Source organism: Ammospiza nelsoni, chromosome 6, assembly GCF_027579445.1.
Source record: "Ammospiza nelsoni isolate bAmmNel1 chromosome 6, bAmmNel1.pri, whole genome shotgun sequence".
NCBI classification, from domain to species: domain Eukaryota; kingdom Metazoa; phylum Chordata; class Aves; order Passeriformes; family Passerellidae; genus Ammospiza; species Ammospiza nelsoni.
The window spans coordinates 32,444,630-32,467,598 of record NC_080638.1 but is presented as its reverse complement, the minus strand read 5'-3'; the positions used below and the strand labels follow the sequence as shown (position 1 = coordinate 32,467,598).

The following is a 22,969-nucleotide window of genomic DNA, read 5'->3' as shown; positions in this document are numbered from 1 at the left end:
GGCTCCGGCTGGATGTCAGGAAGAGATTTTTCACAGAGACGGAGATTAGCCGTGGCAAAGGGCTGCGCAGGGAGGAGGTGCAGCCACGTCCCCGGAGGTGTTTGACAGAGGACTGGATGCGGTGTCAGGCCCGTGCTCTACTCGGCAAGGCTGCTCATAGCTGACGATCACAGAGGTCTTTTCCAGCCTAATTGAATCTGTGGCTCTGTGGTGTCACGCTAACCGAGAGTAGGGAAGATGACCACCCTTACTATTTGTCTATTCCCGTTTTCCGAAGTCTCGGGAATGAACCTGTCAGCGCCCGCAATCAGGGATGCCCAGGCTCGGGCTGGGTTCTCGGCGCTGGATTGCTGCTGCCTGCGCCGCGCGCACCGCGCTAGTCTCGCACCCCCCCGGCGCCGTCGTAACCCAGGCCCCGCCCCCGGCCCGGCCCCGCCCCTCATCCCCGCCCCGCCACCGCGGCCCCGCCCACTCTGCGCCCGCGCCGCTCCCGCGCCGCCTCCCCCCTCCCCCCCCGGCAGTGCGGTCCTGCGCCGCGAACATGGCGTCGGAGGGGATGATCCTGACGAACCACGACCACCAGATCCGCGTCGGCGTCCTCACAGGTACCGGGCCGCGCCGGGCACGGCGCTGGGGACGCGCGGGGGGGCGGCCGCGGGTCGGTGCGCGCCTCAGGCCGCCCCGCGGGGTGCCCCGCCGGCCGCCCGTCTCTCCCGTGGCGGCGCCGCCGCCGCTGCGCAGGGAGCGCCCCTCCGCCGTGCGCGCGGTACCCGAAGCCCGGAGCCGGGGTCGGGGCGTGGGGGCGGCGCTCCGGCCGCCGGCGGACGGCGTGAGCGGGGCCGGCCGGCGCTGGGCAGCGCTGCCGCAGGCGGGCGGGCGCCGCAGCCACGGGGACTGACCCGGGGATAACCCGCGCGAAGGGGACGGAGTGCGCGGGTGGGCGAACGCCGGAGGGGATGGGGGGCCGGGACGCGGCCGGGCTTCCTCCGAGCGCGGCGATGCCGGCAGCGCGAAGGCGCTGGAGAAGGGAGCCCGCGGCCGGCGCAGGCTGCGGGCCGGCAGGTGCCGGGCCTGCCTTCCCCGGGCGGGAGGCGGCTTCAGCTCCCGGCCGCGGGAATGCCCGAGCTGGGCACGCTCCGCACGGCAGCTCCTTTGGGATGGCTCCTTCCCCTCCCCCTCCCCCTCCCTGGCCTTTACTTTGGGGATCGGGAGGGGGTGGGTGGGGATGCCTGTGCCTGTGTGCTCTCTGTGGGGAGGGGGAGGAGGGCATTTATGATGCTGCCGCTCATAGCGCACGGATGATCCTTTAATAAACCCGTGGCACATGACCTGCGGTGGCTGCACAGACGGGCTCCCGGAGCCGGTGCGGGTGTGACGGGCCGGGGGCTCCTGTGCCGGGGTCTCGGCGTCTCCCGGAGCCCCGCGGAGCTCGGCGCAGCGGGCGGCGCGCCCAGGAGCGGAGCCCCGAGGGGTTCCGCTGTACACGGGCGTCAGCGCCGCTTCTGTGCGAGGAAGGGGCCAGAGATACCGGCGAAATTTTTAGGCGTCAAGCTCCGTAGGTTTCAGCGGGAGCCTGGGAAGACATGATTGTTCGTGGAAAGCGGCGTTGCGAGCTCGCTCAGGAGTAGGAGGATGCTTGGAGTGAGAGGGGGGGACACTGACGGCCGAGGAGGCCTGCAGTTAACCCTGAAGTTATTAATTCCCGCTAGCTAGCGGTGTTTGACCCGAGCGGCGCGTTGCGAGCCCGCGGCAGCCCCCGGCGCTGTTCCTGTGCCCGGTGCTGATCCCGCTGCCGGCAGCCAGGCTGGAGCCCTTCCCCTCCTTCCCTTCCCGGGAAGCGCTCGGCCGCAAGGTGATGGTGACGATAAACCGCTAGAAAAGCACGGTAGATGCAAGTGGAAATCCTCAGCGTGCTTGTAAATTCCAGGCAGTCAGATCCTTAATATGGGTAGAGCGTGTTGGACCAGATGCAAAAGTCACATGGGGGAGTTTGTTCCCTTTGTTCCTGAAGGATAGGACATGTGTGCCACTACCTATTACTGTAAAAGTTAAAGTGGGAAGGGAGTGCAAGCAGAATGCATATTTTTCTTTGTGTATTTTGTGCAACTTCATGGTGTGTAATGTGGATTATTATTTTCTTTTGATCAGAGTTGTAATAATTTTCACATGTAAGTGTTCCCAGAATGTACTACCAGGCACATATGCTGTTATAATAATTAAAATAACTATTTAGTCTCTCAATAGGTTCAGATAGTCTTTCAGAATACACTTATTTTTTACCGCAAATCCTGTTTCATCATTGTTAAACTCTTTTAACTTTGTATCATAATTTGTAATTTCATTGAGAAGAGCTTCTGGCCTAATTTTAGTATGTTTTTTAGAGGAAATCCAAGAGGCATTACCAAACAGAACAGTTTTAGTTTTTTTCACCTTAATGTGGTTGTTTTGAATTTCAGGCTAACAGTTTTTGCAAATAGTTATTTTTATTTTGAAAGAGGACACCTTGGTTTCTTACAATTTTCCTAGCCCCCTTTTTGTGTGTGTTTGTAAACCTGAAATAAAATATTATTTTCTGCTCCAGCATCTCCTTTAACCTGGAAAGAGAGTATTTGTACTTTGGGGAATTTGGACCCCCTAGCTGTTTCTGCTGTTTCTGCTATTTCTGCTGTTTCAGCTATGAAAAGAGAAATTAAAAATGTACTCTTCTGAATTTTTCTCATAGAAATGAACTGATAATGCATGCTGTTGTATGGAGGAATAAGTGTAGAAATGAAAAGGTTAGGTATGAGGACTATTTTTTTTAACATTTAGAATAGCTTAGTGATCAGAAATTAGGTCATTAACATAACATGACTCCTTTAGCTTTTCTAATTAAGATCATAGGCATATGTTTGTTTTCTTAGCAGTACATACTTGTGGTCTTATCAGCACAGGCATACAGATTTATGCTCCTGTTAGACTTGGTATGCTCAGTTTAGAAAATAATCAGTACTGCACCTTATGGTCATACTCAGATGGAATTTAAATTTATTTATGAGGGAGTAACTGTTGAATTAATTTGGTGTAAAGTTGTGTGTTTATTTTTAAATGAGGACATATAAAAATTATTTGGGCACATTGTTATTCTTATGTGTAGAGACTGATGCACATGGCTCCAGAGAATATTGAGAGTGAGTAATGTTTGTCACAAGGCTTAGTTTCATTTCATTGTTTTGTTTTAAGTTATTGTATTGTTTTGCTTGGTAGACCTCTGTGATTGTGTATGTCTCGCTAGTTTCATCTAGAAACAAATGTTTACTTTTTCACTTGTGGCAAATTTGGACAGGTATAGTGGATTAGAGAAATAGAAATCCTGGTTATTGTTTACTAAAGTAACTGTGTTCAAATGCAAATTTATGCAGAATGTAGCACCTTGGGCTTTTTTTACAGAAATTACTTGGTAATTTCTCTTATTCCCAAACTGTGGAGGTCTTTTAGTTAAGAGTCAATGATAAGAACAAAATCCATAATTAGGACATTTTCTCAGCATGAAAGAACTGTCTTCCTGAAATCAGGAAAAATACTTTGGTGTGTACAGCATCTATGGAGTTGAAGATCACACTCATGCTTATTTTTGAGTCTCTGTATAGAAAGTTGTAGAGTTAGACTACTGTAGCAGAAGGAAAAATACAACTGACTGATTACAAAACTGTGAAACTTGAGAAATACAGGGTTATGTCTTATGCACATAGGAAGCCTCACTGGTTTGTGGATAGAAATATGAATTCTAATCTTTGTGTGTTATCATTTCAATAACTTTTCTAATTAGTGAAGAGTGGAACCGTGAAAGTGTCATATTCAGCACCAGCGTTTAATGAAGTGTTCAGATTAAAGATACTGCTCACTTAGGTTCCAAACCTAGGTTTTCCCTCTGCTACCTTTGATATGTATTGCAAGCACATGAGCTACTAATAGAGCTTCAGTATTATGTTGTTGTGAGTTTACTTTTATGGTAAAATGCATTTTAAAAGGGCTGTAATGCTAAATGTCAGATTGGGAGATTTTTGTGATGGAATAACAGAGTTGGACAAACAACGTCCAAAGCTTTGTCATTTAAGTGTTCTGGATATCTTCTTTTAAAAATAAAACAGTCATGGAGAAAGAAGAAATGTGGGGTAGATAAATGAAAAAGAGGAGAGATCTCCACATTTACAGTAAAGGCTGGACTCTATGCATGCTTTGTGTGTACTGTTGTGCACCAGTGCTTCCTGAGTAAAGTACAGGTACAGAATTACTCTGGTTGCCCCTTGCAAGCCTTTCATGTTTGGGATATCTCTAACAGAACAGTTGTTAATCAGTTACCAGTGGTGCCAGGCTGCTGGACCTGGTGTACCAAGTACAGAATTTTGTAATATTGAAGTTGTCTAGAAAAGAGGAGAAATTGTGTGCTCTGGCCAAGGTTGAATCAATATTAGGTCATCCTTCACTGGTGGTGGCACTGGTAACAGTTATATAATCTGTGACCTTTCTTGTTTTGTCAGTGACTAAAGCAGACCCTTGACTGGAACCATCCAGAGAGTTCTGAATGATGTTGCCATCTCCACTGGCTCAATGGAAAAAAACATGCTCTGGTTCTCTCTGGTTGTTCCTATTTTGTGCTTTTTTCCTCTCCATCCCCATTATCTTCTTATTTGCTTCTCTTTTTGTTTTCTCTCCAGTAAGCATTTAATGTAGCTGGCCAAAACTCAAGGTTTTGTTACATGTTTGGTTTTTTCAGAATATTAATGATAAAAATTTGTCAGATTTTGGGTTGGCTAATAACTCTTCATTCAGGTTGTCTGCTTTTGAGGCAGGTCTGTGAGAAAGTCCTCACCAGACATAAACATAATTTTCTGTCTTTTCTCCTCATTTTGTATTGTTTCTTCCTTGTTTAGGAAAAAACTTTCAGGCTAACTTTTTTTCAGGCCAGTTTTATTGTGTTCAGTATTGCTTTCAATGTGGTACAGCCTTTCCCTTTCATAAAGGGAGTAAGGAGTTTAGGCAAATTTCTCTTCAGATACCTTATTCTTCCTTTCTTCCTCTGTGTAAAGATTAAAACATATTCAATGATAGCTGCGACCATAACCTACACATTAAAGCAGACAAATGTTTCTGAATGTGTGACTCAGACCTTGATGTCCAGGTAACCCTGTAGTGAGGAAGATTACAGCCTTGCCTTTGTGTCTGAGACTCCTTCGTTGGTTGAAATGACTCTGAGTGTGGACATTGTGTCTGAATGTATCACTTTGAAGCAAGCTTTCTTCCGAGATGGTGAGGCCCTTATCTACATACAACTGCAACCAACTGCAACCAAAGAGGTTGCCTGGGCAGATCTGAAGTTCAGTGATATGCATGTTTTGTAAAAATTATCTTTGAGAAATGTGACAAAATACTTAGTGTGTCACTATATGTTGGTCAGACTGTTTTAGAAATGTATAGGCTGTCTGTTTCCCAACTGAAGTAATTTGCCTCTTTCTTATTTTATGAGGTACCTTCTCATGACTTTCCTCTAACTGTTCATTAATAGCATGCAAGTTGCAAGGTTCTTGGTGATGGTGGCTCTGTTCATGCTTTGGAATTAGTGGGAAACTTTCTTATAGAGGTGCTTGCAGGAGGAGGAGGACTGACACTAGGTTTCCTAGGAGTTATCATCAAGTTGCCATAATAGTCTAAATTGAAGTTGCTAAGTTTTTTGTTTGTGATCTGACTTCTGTCCAGAATTACACCTTATTGGGCACTTATCTTCAAAACATAGATTAAAGGCAGTACCTTCTCCTGGGAGCCTTAGTTAGAGAAACACTGTGCTTCCATTCAAACACTCTGGATTCAGAGTAACATTGATTTTCATCTTTCTCACCTGTAAGACTGTCCTAACTTTGAGTTTATCCATAGAAACTAGGAGATCTCCTCCCTGTTTGCCATTGGTAGCTGTACATTTTTCTTTTTGACTTTATATGGCTAGGATGATGAGCTTAATCTCGTGAACATGATCAGTGAAATCACCTCACTTCCTTTTTGTAGTCTAACTGTGCTTTACCTTTTAAACTTAGAGGAAGAAAGTCCTTGCTTCCCCCCCCCCCCCACCATTTTTTAGTGTATGGCATGGAACAAAAATAGGTGGCTGAAATCTCTCTGATACAGTGGACTCTTGTACTTGAAATGTAACTTGCTTGCTGTAGTATTCTTTCTTTTGAATGGGAAGTAGAAACACTGAAAGTAAAAGCACCTAAAGAAAGAGATGAAGTTATACATGTATAATTGGGAAATGATACCTACTTGCATAAGAAATGGGCATTAATTTGGAGAATTATGTGTTTTTATATATCAGGGGTAAGAAGTCTTGTGTACTCAGTGTTTCTTGATTTGGAGTTTACTTATCCAAATACAGTTGAAAGACTTCCATCTTCACCCACGCTCCATGTCTGTGCTTCATATTTAGCAGCACAGAGCATACCCATTACAGCATGTTTTCATTTGCTTTTCTACGTTTATATTTGTCGCCTTTTCCAGTCCTGCAGGAAAACTTTCCATGTTATTTACCTTAAAAATTGCTGATTGTGAATTTCATGAGGACCAGCTTAGTTCTGGGATAACCTTTAGTTGGTCTGCTGGCTTTGTTAATTGGACAGTAACAGAGTATGTGATCATCAGGCCGTGTTTTGGAGAGTCTAGCATACAAAATTCTGATATACACACAGAATTCCACCTTTATTGTTGATTTAGCCATAGCTGTCTGGAATTTTTTGTAGGTAAGCAAGAATAGATTCTGTTGTCTGCAATTTGTGAGATTCTTATGCAACGAGAGGACATGATAACTAAAAATGAGAACAAATTTTAGTTCTTGTTAGATATTTATAATGTCTTGAAGTGTGAATTAAGGAAAAGAAATCATTTACATTCTGTTCATATGTGTAGATGCACTATGCAACTCTCCCCCTCTTGCACAGACATGTCCTTATAATTTGTAGTGTTGTGTATGAAAGAATTCTTCTTGAAAGTTTAACAGAATGCCTGGAAAAGGTCTCCTTGAAGAACTGGAGGGTAATAACCATAAGGGAAAAGAGCAGGTAGCAGCCTTTTTCCTGTGGGGTGTTTTTAATTAATAAAAAAAGAACATAGCCTTTGGCTGTTTTATCACAAAACAAATGAAAAAATAATTTAAAATTTAAAAAGAACAGTAATTGCATAAAAAGTGCTTGGGAAAAATAGACCTAATTAGGCAGTTATTTTAGAAAATTTCATTTTGCAAGTAAGAGACTTGTATGTGATGTTTTGTTTACTTGTTTTGTTTCAAACTAATTTACTGAGGCCTATTTTATGCCTAACTTGTCAAGTGGAAAAAAATTAGCATAAACCTTTAAGAATAATCTTCTGTGTAAATTTTGCAATATGCTGCAAAACAGGGCTCTATCCTACAGTTACAATGTGGGTGAATGATGTAAGGAATAAAATGCATTGTCTGTTCCCTATACTATGAAATAAGCAACAAGACTTCCACTGTCTGATTTGAATGGTTGGGGAATAGCTATGTATAGCAAAATCTATTTTTGAACAGTAAAATGTTTTTTGATATATACCATGACCTTCACGAACTGATTCAACATTAATTTAGCTTTATATATATTAGGTAGAACAGTAATCTTAATAATTACGTACGGATTCTGACATTTTATTATGTATTCAGCATACAGATTGTATTAAGTAGATCTATAAAATAAGTAAATATATTAAGAATTGCATATGCACTTACAATCACAAGTATAGAAATACATATTTTTATTTCTTCCTTTTCTAATTCAATTATATCACTTACTCAAGTGAAGAATGTGAAGAAGCAGAATACACTTGGGATTTGAAATATAAAATTTTTGTGTGCTTTTAGTACTTACTATGTGGTTATGAAATTGTTAGTTTTCTTCATTGTCCTGTATATTGTAGGGAATTTATGTGGAATATTTTTCCTTTAAAAAAATCTTTTATGCATGTATTTTGTTGGTTTTTCTGGCTATTGTATGTGACTTTTGAGATCTAAAAGTGGGAAGTAGGAATTAAAGTATATGTTAAATTATATGGTGTGGTTTTATTTGGGTTTGTGATTTTTGTGGGTTTTTTTTCCATGTATTATAGTTTGGAATTTTTGGGAGGTGGGATTATAGGTGCTTTTCTTTTTTTTTAGGTGTATGCTGGAAGGGATTTAAATGCATACTGAAATCTAGGGAGTAAGTTGTTTATTCAGAATCATTTTATGGGAAGTTGTATGGATGAAAAATAAAACACATTCTTTGGGAATAAAAATGAATTGCAGTAAAGTGTCTTGCAGATCTGACTCAGAATGGAAAGGCTTCTAGAACCTCTACAAATGATGCTTGTCCTTAAAAAAAAGAAATTCCCTTTATTCTTATCAAGCTGCTTTTGGTGCCATGAGATGGGCCACTTAGGAAGGAATTGATAGCAAGACCTGAGGTGAAGTCTGTAAAGTCTTAATCCAGTAATTCTAGAAGAAACATTGAATATGGTACTAGTTAGAAATTCTGCAAACCAACACACTTCTACACTGCTATTTCTTACCCCTTCTTAAACAAGTTCTCATGGGATCAGGAAGACAAATCAGACTGCCAAAGAGATGTTGTTGAGTAGGTATGTATCCTTCTACTAGGTACTCACAAATCCTGTCCTGGGAAAGTGTGAGTGGCAGTAAGTTTCTGGAAGAAGATTTCCAGGTATTCAAGCAGATATGATACAGTTTCCTACTGACATGACTCTTTCATATGATATAGAGTAGTGGCATAGCAGTGTAAATGGTGAGAAACCAAAGGCTTACTATGGATTCCCTGTTAGAAACTTCACCTTGGAAAAAAAACGGGGAGAAAGCAGCAAGATGCCTAAAGTAAGTACATATCTGGTGAGAAAAATGCTTGTTTCCAGGAAAAAAAAAGCAAAAAAAAAACCAACCCAAAAGACTAAAGGGAAAATGTAGTTTTCCTTTCCTCTTTCTTAGCAAATTTTCTCGTGTTAGTTGTATGAATATTCAAGGCAAGAATTAAATAAGCCTACAGCAAATCAAGGGTTTTTAAAATCCACTTCCTTGAAGAAATATGCTGTAAATTAAGCCTAGTGAGGAAAAAAGTTGTAAAACACCTTTAACAGAGAGTACAGGGACAAAGTGTTTCTGTAGATAATACACACAAAGCTCCAGGGATGCTGAGATGAAGTTGCAACAGGTGTTCCTATGTGTGTAACTCCTGCTGATTAAAACTTCATCATTGCTGGTGCACTGATTTGATACTTCAAAATTTAATACTTCAAAACTAGAATTTAGCTGAATCTAAATCTGAGTACTTCTGGTTTTAGTAAAATATACTTGATGGTAGGCTTTTTTAATGAGTGCTGTAATCAAGCAGACTGAAAAAGCTGCAGGGGGAATTTCTTTCCCTCCTAACCTTGCAAGAGATTCCAAACCCTTCTGGTCATGTGGACATACATCATGGCATTAAGGTAAAAAAATAAAGAAAACAAGAAGCCAGTAAAAGATCTGTAGAATAAACCAGGAGACTGAGGAGGGTTTGGAGACTTTTGAGAGAAACCTCTTAACTTTTTCAAGTAAATGTGACTACAGGGTAGTGCAGTATGACATAATTCTTTGGAAAGAAGGCAAGGCACAGAGCTTAAAAAATTTGGGAGTGATCATATTAGTGAAATGTATGTGGTTCAAGCTGGGTATGTTTGTTCCAGAATCTGATGTTTCAGAACCTAATGTTATTCTGATATCTATTTTTTAGGAATGTGCTCTGTTCCACAGTAGGAAGGTAAGCTGTGAAGCCTTAAGGTCTGATCTTGCAGTTAAATTCCAGCATGGTAAGAATTAAAGCTGTTACCAATGTCTCCAGTGTGGAGGACCTTCTTATCTGAGTGAGACTCAGGTTTTTTTCCTGAGCATCAAAAATCAAAATGGAAACTCCAAAGTTCATGGTAAAAGCTGATGAAAAAAGCAACTGATGAAGAATTTCCTGTGATTGTTAAGCTTCAAGGAAGCTCACCTGCCTGTTCCTATTTCTTTATTCCAAAGGGTATAGCTCTAGTTTATGCACAATGGTTTCAGTACATGACTTTTCTCTTTGGCTTGGCAGTTGATCAAAGAGAATTAGAGAAAATACTAGTTGTCATTTCACCATTGTTATGTCAGAAAAAGGTTCTAGTAGACTTTCTGTGTGTGCTTTGATGAACAGAACATCTTTCTGGAAAAGCCATCTGAGGCAAATTTCTGTATAGCATTAAACTGGGACATCATGGATTATCTTTAATATTAGAAAAATCTTTTAATTCCTTGATAGCATGTCTTGTATTCCATTATTGTTATGTTTAAGTTGCTGTGAGGACTCATCAAATCATAAGGGAGATTTTAGATGTGAAGTAGTAATAATTTTCAGTGTTTCTTACCAGAATAGTAGCAGCTTTTAGTACACCCCAGAATAATTTTAGCAGGTCTTCACATTCAGATGAGTCCTAGGAACCTTTTTTGCACCGAACAAACACCCGCTAAAAATGTTCTACCTTTGCTTCAGCCTCCAGAAAGTAAATTCAGCTGTGCATATGAAAAGTATGCTGAGGAAAACTACTTTAAAATGAATGCTTGAGATCTTATTAGCATCTAGAAAGCAGCTAATGATTAGGCCACATTCAAGAGCTTTTTCAGTGTTTTAGATGTTGGGAAAACATCAGCCTGGAGCCATTTGAGGTGATAGTAAAATACATATTCTAATTCCTTCTAAGTACAAATTTAAACTCTAATACCCCCTAGATGCTGACATTCCAACTAGCAGCCATTGAAGAAAACAACCCCTCAGATGTAGAAATTCCCCATATTTGGATAATTAGGTACTCTCTCAATTCTTCAGTGATAAGTACACAATTAAAAATATTTTGTTCTGTACCTATGTAAGTCTTTTGACTGTAATTTAGTAGGTTAATTTAACTTTTGTGATTTCATTCAATGTAAGTAAAATCTTTGATATCAAGGGCTGCTGCTTTAGAGAAACAGATCCTAGTACTGGGGGCTTCTCCTGCAGACTGCTGAGTGTGTTTTGCCTCACACTAGCTCAGAACCCATGGAGTGACCTCAGTAACTGTTGGAGTGCAGTAGGTGTACTTGTGGAGTGCATCTCGTTTAGTTTTGTCCAAAGTGAATTCCACATTCATACTTTGATTCTTCACTGCAGTGTGAACCAAGTGTGATGACTGGGGACTCCTGGGACACTGGTTAAAAGCCACATTTTTGGACCACAAAAAACTACTACAGACACACTGTTGTTTTTTGCCTCCGCAGGGTTGTGTGTGCCTCTCAAAATTCTTGTGCGTGCCAGAGGGGTCTTCCCCTAGGTAGCAATAAGGGGAGCTTCCTAGAAATAGGAGGTGACCAGGAAGACACTGGCTCTTGAACTGCTCTTGTGCATTTTGTGAAGGTGATGTGGGTGAGGGCAGAACCTTTGAATATTTGGATACTCTAGAGAAATTGAGATGTCTTTAGTTAACTAGCCTTGAAATGACTCTTAAGATATCACAAGGTTCAGTAGTATGTAGAAGTATTTCAAATGTCCAAAACTAGTAATAGAATTACAAATTTTTACAAAAGCTATAGCTAATGAAGTGACAGAAAAAGCATATTTAAATTAATCCTTAGTTTGAACATGCCCTCCTTGTACCTTGTATCTGACTTGTCTGTTAGGAAAGTACATGCAGCACCTTTTCAGGGATTTTATCTTCCTGCATTCACTATGTCTCAAGGTGAGTTACTGAGAGAATTTTCTTCTGGTGTACCAGGCAGTCTGCTGTAAGTGGCCACTGCTTTAGAACCCAACAGGACTCTGTCAAGGTTTAATCTTGGGTATGATTCTATAATCACTTTTCTTGTTCACTGCCATGCCATGCTGTGCTGGCATAACCTGTTGTGTGGCTGTGCAGACAGGGAACTGAAACAGCTGAAAATTACCCTGCCAAAAGAACCCACCTGACCTTCTTGAGCTGAATCAGTTGTGTGATCTGGTTCAGCACAGAGCTCTGCAGACTTCTGCTCCTGTAGGTGGATGGTGAACAAGGCTGGCAATTTTTTACCTCTATTGTAATTTTTTTAAAAATTCTGTTCTGTTTTACTTCTATCCTGCCATTTCCATTTCTTTCCTCTGTGCAAAACAAATTTAACTGGCTAACCTAGTGGAAAAACTACTCTTCTTTTGAGGAATTTGTTTGCTGCTGCTGGAACAGACTGAATCAACTTGGCAAGGGACCTCAGGAGTGCCAGTTTGAGGGAGGAGCTGGATTGTACAGGTAGGATAGGAAAAAGTGAGAGATAGGACTTCTGTTTTCTCAGCACAGCTCAAACAGATGTTATCATGTGCTAATTTTGTGTAGCTCACTTGCATGAATTGGGAAGGTAGTCTTGACACTCCTTTATTTGGCTGTGTTGCCTCCTTCCATGCAGATATTGCTTTATCAGGCCAGGTGTCCTCTTGGTGGTATTTACTAGCTTGTGCTCATGGACAAGCAAAGACACTGCCTCTGCTCAATAATAAGCAGTAAAAAAAACATGGTGAGGAAAGAGAAGGATTTGCCTGTTACAGGAAATTTTTTTGAGGAGAGGGTAATTCAAAATATATTTTTCCATTTTGTATGTAAAGTTATTTGATTCATGTAGAAGTAGGAGAATATGAAGGCTGTGCTAGGCATTTATGCTTAACAAAGAGCTGAACATCTGAGAACTTGCATGGTGAGTAACTAGAAATGCTGAACATTAGATTCCTGCAGTGTTAAATTTGGGAAAAGATGAATACTATGTTACACATTATCAGGTGTGGAAGGTCAATTTATGAAGGTATTAATTTTTTAATAGTTAAAATTTCTAACATTAGTTTATCTAACTTATTATCTTGACTATAGTTTGCCTGACACAACTAATTTGAAGACTATATACATGTAATTAATATACATACCCACATAAACATTTATGATAGTGTACATCAGTAATTTTTTAAAAAATAAAAGTGACACACTTTTGTCAGTTCTGATTTCCCTTTTCCTTGAGGGGTTTCTTTGGCACCATTCAATCTGTCATCTTACTTGCACTCAGTATAGTTTTCTAAGCCTATCTCTAGCTCAGTCTAGCTGTTATGCTAACTTTGAGGCTGCTGGCGTGATATGTACTAAATGGCAGATAATGTGCTACTGACTTTTTTTTCTTCTGTTCTTCATCAGTCTGTATACCAAGTACTTAAAACATCTGCATGCAAGATCATCATGTAATTTTGTGTCTGCCCTGCATATCTTCTTGCTGATGTGAACCGAGTCATTACCTTTTTCTTGAGTGGGCTGTTATCCATGTGATTGATGGAGGTAACTGGACCAGCCAGTCAAAGGCATCAGCTGTTTAGGTAAGTCAGGCTTTGAGATTCTTGGTGAATATCAAGAATCCCCCTTAAAATGGGAGAGGGTTGGGGGTGAAGATGAGGATAGATAATTTAGTTGTATAATTGTGGTCAGTGGACCATGTGCACTTATTTAAGTCTTTAAGTGCAGCTCAGAAGCCTGCTGGTCCATGCATTTGTCTAATATTATGTGTTTTCATGGTCTCCATGGCTACTAATTATGTACAGACCATGATTTTGGTATTGAAAGGCAGTGTTTTGAGATAAAGGTAGCTAGCAAAACTGAGTTTTGTAAATTGCAAATATGAGTAACATCTTCAATATTAAGGTACATCTATAGTGAAAGTGTGATTTTTGAAATAGCAGAAAATACTGAAATGCTGTAGTCACTGTAAAGGCAATAATAACATAAAAGTACAGTTTGGCTAGGAAAAAAAATTTAAGGATTAATAATAAAAATGGAATTTTACAGGAAGTGTGAGAAAAAGAAACTATAGGAGGAATTGACAACCACATTATGTAAAATTGAAGCAGTATTATAAAGGACAGCTTCTAGCAAATAATATAGAAACCAGGGTTATACAAATGAGGTGTGGTGGCTGTTAATGGACAGCAGACAATCTCAACAGGGAAAACATTTGTGTGCTTAAGGATTATGCATCTGTAGGTATGTGCAAGCATCCTGTTCACTAGAAAAAGCTTAACAAGAGCAAAATTAGCAAATTTGTTTTATGAGACAAATAGAGTAATAAACTAAATATCCTAGATGTTCATAATCCCAATAGCCTTTCCTTAAAAGTCCCTCACTGAGCCTCATTCAAAGCTGAAAAGTTTTGAATCTTTTAGCAATTCTTTATGAATTTGTTTTTTACTCCATTGTACCAATAGTGAAATTATTCCCACCTCGAGCTCTCATCTGTCCATGAGTTCTCATTTATCCCAGCAAAATTATTCCTATGTATGGTGAACAAAATGTGAACTGATCCAGATGATAGTATTTTGCCAAGCCAGCTTTCAGTGAATTTCTTTCAGTTTACTATGAGTAAATGCTTGTGCCCACACAGTAGAGAAGGGAACAAGTTGCTGCCAGTGTAAAGAAAGTAGGATTTTTTTGCTTTTGCTAATAATGCGTGAGAAAAACAGATCTTTTGCCAGGACATTAGTGGCCCATGTATTTGGGGAGCATACTGCTGCCAGGCCTTCAAAACTTTTGTTTTTACTGTAGTTCACTTTTATCACAATCAGAAGTTACATTTTTGGAAAGATTGCATGGATACGATTACAGCTGGTAGCCTTGTGCACCACCCATTGGCTGCTGATTTCAGTTTCAGTCAGTGACCTGAGGCTACATACAGTGCTCCAAAACTCAATTGCTAGTCATTCACTTAATTATGCTCACAGAAGCATGTTCTGTTTGTGTGTCTGTAGGATGTTTTTCTTTTTTTGGGGTGTGGAGTGATTGGCTTCTTGGTTTTGAAGTAACTGTGCTACTTCTGGTGATGTCTGGTTGATCTGTGAATCTGCTCCTGCATTACTAATGTCTCATCTTCCTTCAGAAGACCATCAGATTTTGTTTATTTTCATTACTTTTCTTTATTAACCTATATAGAATTACTGGATATTTGTTTTGGTTTCAGAATTTAGTTACAGCTCTTATTACAACTGATAAAAAAAAGGAAAAGTTTAAAAAAAGGTGAAGAGTTTCAGCCATTCTTTTTCCCCCTTAATATCCTCACCATGGAGCAAGATGTTACTACTTTCTTAATGACTGCAACAAAAGAAAGCATTAAAAACCTTAGCTCTTCTTTAAAAACAGTGGAAGATAAAGATGTGAGGCCAACAGATTCCTTTGCTGTCATTTTCTTCCATTTCTGACTTTTCATCTTTGTATTTGGTGTAGATTATGCTGGCTAAATACTGAAAATGGCTTTTTAGTGCTTTTCTGCTATTTTTTGCATTGGAAAGACTTTTATTTTTGTTCTAGTGCAAGTTTTATTCTTTTGTGAATTGACAAAGGCATACTTCCTTTGGGACTGACTGTAAAATCTTTTGTTGCCTGTAACATGACAAGTTAGATTAAAATCTTTCTCAGCAGTTTTATTTTCTTGTTTTTTTTTTTTTTTTTTTGAATGTATGTGTCTTGATGCAGAGTTTGTTGATCAAATACGTCATATATCTAATTCAGATTATTTTTGGTGTTAGATGAAAAAGTCAACCTCTTGAATGCAACTAGATTGAGGGTTTTCTTACAGAATTTCTACTAAATGTAAAGTGCTTCTTTTCTTGCAACTTTTTAATTTGTACCTGCTTTGAATTGACATCTCCTGGAATCTCAGGATTTCATTATCAGGTCAACAGTCGTAATTACCTTTGTTTTTTCCTTTCTTTCTTACTTTTTTTTTTCTTAAATCTGACAGATAACAAGGCATTTCTTCCACTTTGCCTCACGTTCCTGAATGACTTCATAGGCAACTCTGTGAAAGGCTTTTCCCACGATCCATCTTTCCTGTATTAGAATAGCTATGAGAAGAATGTGTTTTCTGTCTATAATTGCTTGTAAATATTACCACTTTTGACCATGGTTGTTTCTTTCAAGGCTTTTTTTCTCTGTGTTTCTTTCATTTTGCAGCCAGTGATCTTTCTAATAGTCTGTTGTCCGGGAGGATATATCTGGAGAATGTACTGCTTTAATGCTGTACAAAGGAAGTAATTGAAAGAAATCACTAAAGAATATTGTGGTGGGTTGACCCTGTGCAGCAGCTGAGCCCTACCCAGAGGCTTACTCACTGTCCCCAGGCAGGAGGAGGGACAGAATTAGAAAAGCAAAGGTGTGGAAACTTATCAGTTGAGATAAAGGCAGTTTAATAAGTGAGGGAAAGGTGTGTGCCTCACTGATATCAAGCCAGACCATATCCACTGCTGTCCATTTACCAAGTCAGTCATCTGGTAGAAAGTTTTTGTTAGGCTGGTCTCTGTGTTCTGCTGAATTTTTTTTCTATCTGTTAGCCAGACAGTTATAAAAGTTTAATTTTCCTTTTTATGTGGCCTTCTACCAGACAAAAAGCTCCAATAAGAAATTTTATAGCATGTTCTGCAAATCTATCTGTCCCCTGTGTTCAGGAATACAGGCATTTTGTAGATCAGTGCAAGGAAGCAATGCCCCACTGTATGGCTTTGCCATCTGGTACACATCCTCTAGGATGAAGAAAGATTTTTATAAACATTTTTGTTTATAAAAAATGTTGGCTTTTGTTGGCTTTTCTACAATTGATGAGTAGCATTTTTACTTCTCTCATGTGTGAGCTGTTTGTAGTTGCTGAAAAAGCTTTGGTGATTCATCTCCTTTTCTTGTCCCTTCAATGGATTCAGAAATGGAAATTCAGCTTCTATACTTTCAAGGAGTTTCCTTCATAAGGAAAAAAAGTATACATTCTAACTGTGAGTTCCATTTGAGTCAATATAATATGTTTACAATGTTCCCCTGGTCTGCTACACAACTATCTAATGCCCATTACCATTCATGGATGATACATCTTAAGATACAAACTAGTTTTTTTAAAATTTTGTAAGTGAATGTCATTGAAGAAAATCCTTTCATTGTGGGCCCAAATGTGAATATTTGAGTAAGGATGTGGTTTAAAGATATTTAAAGCTCACAGTACTTCACAGCTTGATATGGTTCTGTGATTTATTCTATGTTAAATGCAATTTCAGATGCTAGGTTGTGACTGATAACATTATTCACTGTGCATGAAGTTCCTTCTGCCAAAATACATTACTTATTTATATATTATGCAGGTTTCTTTTATTACTTTATTACTTACTTTTACGTAAGTACTTTGCAAATGCTCAGGTAAAGAGGTAATCTTGAAACTTATGTGCTAGATAGACTACATAGTAAAAAAAAGAGTTTTTACATCTCTGGGGACAGGAGGCAGTACTCAACTGATATGCAAAGTGCTGAAATAAACTTGGATTCTTGTATTAGCTTGGACTCACTCATAATTAACTTTGGCTACTCTAGTCTGACTTCTAAAATATATCTTAAAAGCTAAAAACCACTCATTGGTTATTTAAGAATGTCAGGAGAACTAGTATAATGTAATATAAGAGTTAAGACATCCCCAGAGGACACAGTCAATTTGAGTATTACATGAGATGTCATTTATTAAATATGTATATAACAGTCTCTGTATCAAAGGCCTACATATCATTTATAAAACCAAAATTTAGCAGTTGAGAGATGCTCTTAGAACACATATGATACTTTTATTTCAGTTTTCTGTTTTGAAAGAGAGTGTTTTTTTAGGATTGTTCTGTGCTTGAATATAGTTTCTTACTAAGCCTTTTCACGTCAGGTAACCAGGATAAGATGTGTTGAAAGCATTACATGGACAGAGCTTTGTTCTTGGATTTATTCTTTTTAGTTCCTTGTTTTTTTAACTGAATATTTTTGTATAGCATTTGTTAGCTGAATAGCTAAAATTCTGCTCAATTTGTCTACTCTGTTTTAAATGAATGCCCATATGAACTCACTTGTCTGTTCAAATTAGCTAATTCAGAGAAGTTAATCTGTACATTTGAATTTCATAATGTATATTTTCGTTGTATACTTTGCTCTAAGAGGGTCAATAAGCTTTGGATTTTCCCTCACTGTCTGTCATATTAATATTACCAAAGCATTACCTGTCTGGATGAGGCCTAAAATGCAGTCATTAAACTAAAGGGAAGACATGATATTTAAAAAGAGTACTCTAAAAGTAATAATTATGTATTCCTTTGGTAATTAAGGTTTGCAAACCTCTTAATTTACTGAAGCACTAGTAGTCTACTGGAAATTACATACATGGAATAATACATTTTGCCTTCCTCTTACATCTGAGTGTTTACTTCTGGCTGCATCTGTTCTTGCTCCAGGGATAAGAATTTGAGATGGGAAGTCAAAGAAGCTCCAGTAGTTTTAACTTAATGTGATACTTGAAAGTATGTAACAGTTTCTTAAAAAATGAACAAACATTTAACAATTGATTTATCATATTGTTCAACATTATGTGAACATTGCCTTTCTTGTGTGCCTTAAGGGTGGGCTGAAGATTTTTGAATGAAGACAAACAAAAAAATAGTACATGATCCAAAAGATGCAAGTTGCAAAAAAAAAAAAAAAAAGGAAGAAAAGCTGCAGTTGACACAAGAAGGTGGCTAGCGTTAACATATAGTGTGATAATGGATGTCAGGGGCAGAGGAGGGTGTTAAGTCATTGTTTTAGACTTGTGAGGTGGATTTACTAGAGTTTGTGTGTTCCCTAAGCAGAGAATATTGTGTTGATCCAGTAATTTGGAGATATTTTGGTTGCTCCAGGGAATGCTGTATTAAAAGTAGAAGCAGCTTTAAATATTCTGTAAAATGGAATGCATTGCCTTTATTCTCTCTGTGGAGCAGTGCTATTAGGAGCTATATCCCTAGTTACACACTTGTGAAATTAAAAAAAAGCTTCATGGCTGGAAGGATGCCCAAATTCTATGAAATCTTGTATTTCTGAAGAGAGAGATAAATATTCAATCAAAACCAGGTATCTGTAACACTTTGTAGGCTAGATCCAAAGAGAGACATCGATGTGGTGATGCTTCAGTGTCTTAAACTTTAGTAGTTTGGAGCATGCAGTGGGAGGGAGGAGAACAGGGTTCAGATATTTGCATTTTGAACTGTCATAGAGTTTGCTTCTCCTGTTAAAGGGCAAGTAACAAACAGAAATAGCCCATGGAGCATGGACTAGAATCTAGGTCTTCTCTCCCAGTTGAGCACCCTGGTTATTAGGCTACAGTGTGATCCTTGCTAATTGTCCAGATGCCATAGCATTTTAATTCGTTGCTGGGTAGTTACCTAGCTTTAGCAGATAAGAAGCTTGTTACTATCCATCCATTTAGTTTCCTAATTAAAGTGCTCTTCTGGGAAATAAATGCATGGGTTTGAATCTCCATATGCTAACAGGGAATTAAAGCCAAGTTCCTTGCCTCTGTGGTAGTCTCTGTAATCCAGTATGTATCTACAGGAGAAGCTGTGCATTGGTGGTCCCAAGCCACTGGCAGACCCCTGTGCACCTTGCAGTGCTGTTCCAAAGCCCCTTTAACCATGTGCCTTTCCCAGGGTGTGTGTTTGCTGCCTCACGTGTCACCTCTGTGTTACCTTGCACATGAATGAGCCTCCGAGCATGGCTTGGTGCAGCTTCAGCCTTCCATTAAAGTTTCCACCAGAAAAATTAACTGCATTTATCATCTCTTTTTCTAGGGAAATCCTGTGGTGTTTGTTGGATTACTTTGTATAGGACTTGAGGGCCTGAATTTGCTTATATGCAAAAATACTTTTATTGGATGCTGCCAAGTGTTCAGACAGTGAGATGATGAGAAAACATCATGCTTATCAAGTATTTGGATATGGTAATAGCAAGGAACACTGTTTTTTGTTGCCATTTAAGTAAAAATATCTTAACAGTTAGAAAGTTCTGGGGCCACCCAGCCTGAATGATTTATTAACACATCTGAAGGAGTAAAGCTGCTGGACAATTAGATTTCCTTTCAGTTGTTTAAGTTAAATAATAATAAATTTTTTTTTTCTTTAAGAAAATTGAAATAACTAACTGCCTGCTTTACTTAAGGTTTTTCTTGCATGGCTTCTCTGATGCAGTCTTTTTCAGTGTCTTCTCATAAAAATTATTTGGGTATACTTTAAGATTGTAGCAAGTAGGAAAAAAATGTTGTGTTGCTCTTCCCACCAGTCTTCCCCACAACCTTTTTGACATGCCATATGATTAAAAAAAGAAGAAAGAAAAAAATATTTGGAATCAATTCTCCTCCCCTTAGTTTGCCTTCCTAGATAAATAATTCCATGGTAGTTCGTGGCGTTTTAAAATTATGTACACTTAGTATTTCCACAATTATAATTTTGCATCCTAATTTTTTTGGTAGGAATAGCTGTATACAAAATCAAAATTGAAGTTACTCCAAGTGATTGGTGTCAAGTTTTTTGGTTTTGTGTTTTGGTGGGGCTTTTTTGGTCGTTGTTTGCTTGGGCTTTTTTGTTTTGTTTTGTTGGGGTTTTTTGTTGTTGGTGGGTTTATGTTTGTTTCTTCTTGAAAAAACATACTGTGTTTTTGCTTGTTTGCTGGACTTATTTTAATCTGATAAGGAAAATAGTCCTGAAAAATATAAAAAGTGCTGATGTGACCTTGTCCATATCTTAGCTAGCGAGTGCCTTTAGAATAAGATGGTACTGCATCATAATTTCCTGATGAGTTACAGCATCATGATGGCATGTGCTCCCACTCAGAATCTATTTTAAGAAAGGACAGAAGCACTTTCTTATAAGTAATCTTGTACTCAAAAATTCTGGATTGGAGTGAAGAAAGTCTACAAAGTAATGATGTTCTTTGTGGAGATCAAAAGAGAACTAATGGAAAAGTAATTATTTAATCTGTATAGTTAAAAAAAAAAACTTAGCAGAAAAAAGCTTCAGCAGCATAATCTCTCCCTTTAATATTAGTCTATACATCTGTCCATATAACAGATTCACCCAGCAGAGGAAATACTAAAGACTTCCTCAAGGAAATTCATGTCCCACTTAATTAGGCAGAACTTTCAGAGACTGTTTAATGTTTAACACTGTAGTGGCCGTTAGAAGTTGCAGCCTGTGATTTGGAAATTTGTTATCAAATTTTCTGTGTAACACAGTATCTGATCTCTATGCTAAATGTGCCTATTTTGATACTGGTTTCTGTTTGTCAAGAAAATGTATTTCATTTGAGCACAATGATTGTAAGGGGCAAGTCTTAAGAGGAAAACTTCAGGATTCTGTTAATACTGACCTACTCTTGGGTAACTCTGTGTTTTCCCAGAATGTAAGGATCCTGAAGTGTTTGAGGATACTCTGTACATTTAATGTTCATTGAATTTGCCTTAATAAGATGCGCACAAGTTTTTATAAACCTTTTAGTTCAGATTAGCTGTATTTTAACCCAAGATCTCTATCACTCAGCTACATTCACTGTAAACTGAACATAGAAAACGTTTTGTTATAGTCTTATATTGCACTTAGGAAACAGAGTAGCTGAGTATTTCCATTATACAGATTAGTGCTAATACAAGAAGAAAAACTGGTACAAACCTAAATATTTCAAATCACGAGCCATAACATTTCTGGTGAACTAGAGTAGTTTTGTCTTGTTTCTATGCTGTTTCCTATGAGCTTCCTATTATCTGAATATAGGTAATTCAAGTGTGCTGTTAACACATTTGGAAAATGGAGCACAAAGGGGACTGACTTCACCTAGCTTGCTTATTTTTTACATTAACAAAATGAGGTAAGAAATCCTTAGGTCTCTGCAGTCTTCACTTACAAAATTAGGATTCTGTATTTAATGAATGAGTGCAGTGAATATGTGTGTAGCAAGAATTGCATGATTAAAAACCAAAGAAACTTCCTAAAGAAATTTGACCTATAAAGCAGCATTACATTTTTTAAGGTTTAATTAGTGGGGATCTGCTGTATGTAAAAAAGGCCTCTTTCTTTGGAAATAGATATACCAGTTTTGCAAGGCATTCTTTTCTATACATGTAATAAAATCATCTCTCTGTAAGTATTGGAATTCTGCATAATTATAGGGAATACATATTTTTTGGCAAGCTCCTTCCTAGCAGCAGGTTTGACGTGTTAGTAATTCTGGTGGAGGTAGTGTACTGATTCAAATCCAATCAAGAAATTGAAAATTACTTGGAGGATGCAATTTCTCTGAGGTCTTCAAACAGTATGGTGTTTTGGTCATGCTCGTTTTTGTGACCAGGTACCCTGTAAGCTAATTGTTAGGTTTCTGTTTAAAGGTGCATTGTACACAGAATACTCACTTCATAGCTTCAAAGGGAAAAAACCCCAAATAAACAAAGCCCCAAAACTATACCAAAAACATGAAGAGGAGCATTTCCTTCATGACTGACAGAGCATTCATGTGAGCAGAACACAAATGAAAGCATATTGGAGATGAGATTTTTGAAGCACTGTAACACTGTAAGTGCAATAACTTGCTTTATTTGGTATGGTTGATATTGGTTTTCATTCTGTTCAACAGTTAATCTGTCAAGGTTTACCTAAGGTATGGAAATGTCGTTGTTTTGATCTTCAGTAGAGGTGTAGCTTGAAAAACATTTCTTGTTTACTGACACTGTGTGTGGGGGTACATTTCTGAATCTCAGTTTCAGATAACATGAGTACTGTGTGACAGACTGTAGTGGGAAATTGGACTTCCCAGGAGCTAGGGAATCCTGGTGAGGTCAGCTTGTTAACCTGTGCCTCTTGAATTGGTTGCCTGAATGTGAGTTAACAATAATGTTTGTCTGATTCCATTGTATCTCAGTCAAGCTGTCAATAAGTCAGAGTTCTTGTATGTACAGTTTTTTAATGTGAGAGAATTGCCTTCTGAGAAGTCTCCCTCTTCATTTGAAAAAACTTGAGCGTGCATTTTGACTTATTTCAGTTTCCACTAATAGGAT

The 22,969-nt window shown here is 38.8% G+C and overlaps 1 protein-coding gene across 16 annotated transcripts in view; it reads left to right on the top strand.

The window, feature by feature from the left end:
- The first annotated feature begins 478 nt into the window (after positions 1–478).
- Positions 479–22,969, top strand: part of GPHN (gephyrin) — a 268,081-nt gene continuing 245,590 nt past the window's right edge. For all 16 annotated transcript variants that reach the window (XM_059473606.1, XM_059473604.1, XM_059473602.1 and 13 more), the window contains exon 1: positions 479–605. In XM_059473606.1, the coding sequence (XP_059329589.1) occupies positions 542–605 (64 nt within the window). In that variant the 5' untranslated portion in view covers positions 479–541. The remainder of the gene's footprint in view (positions 606–22,969) is intronic.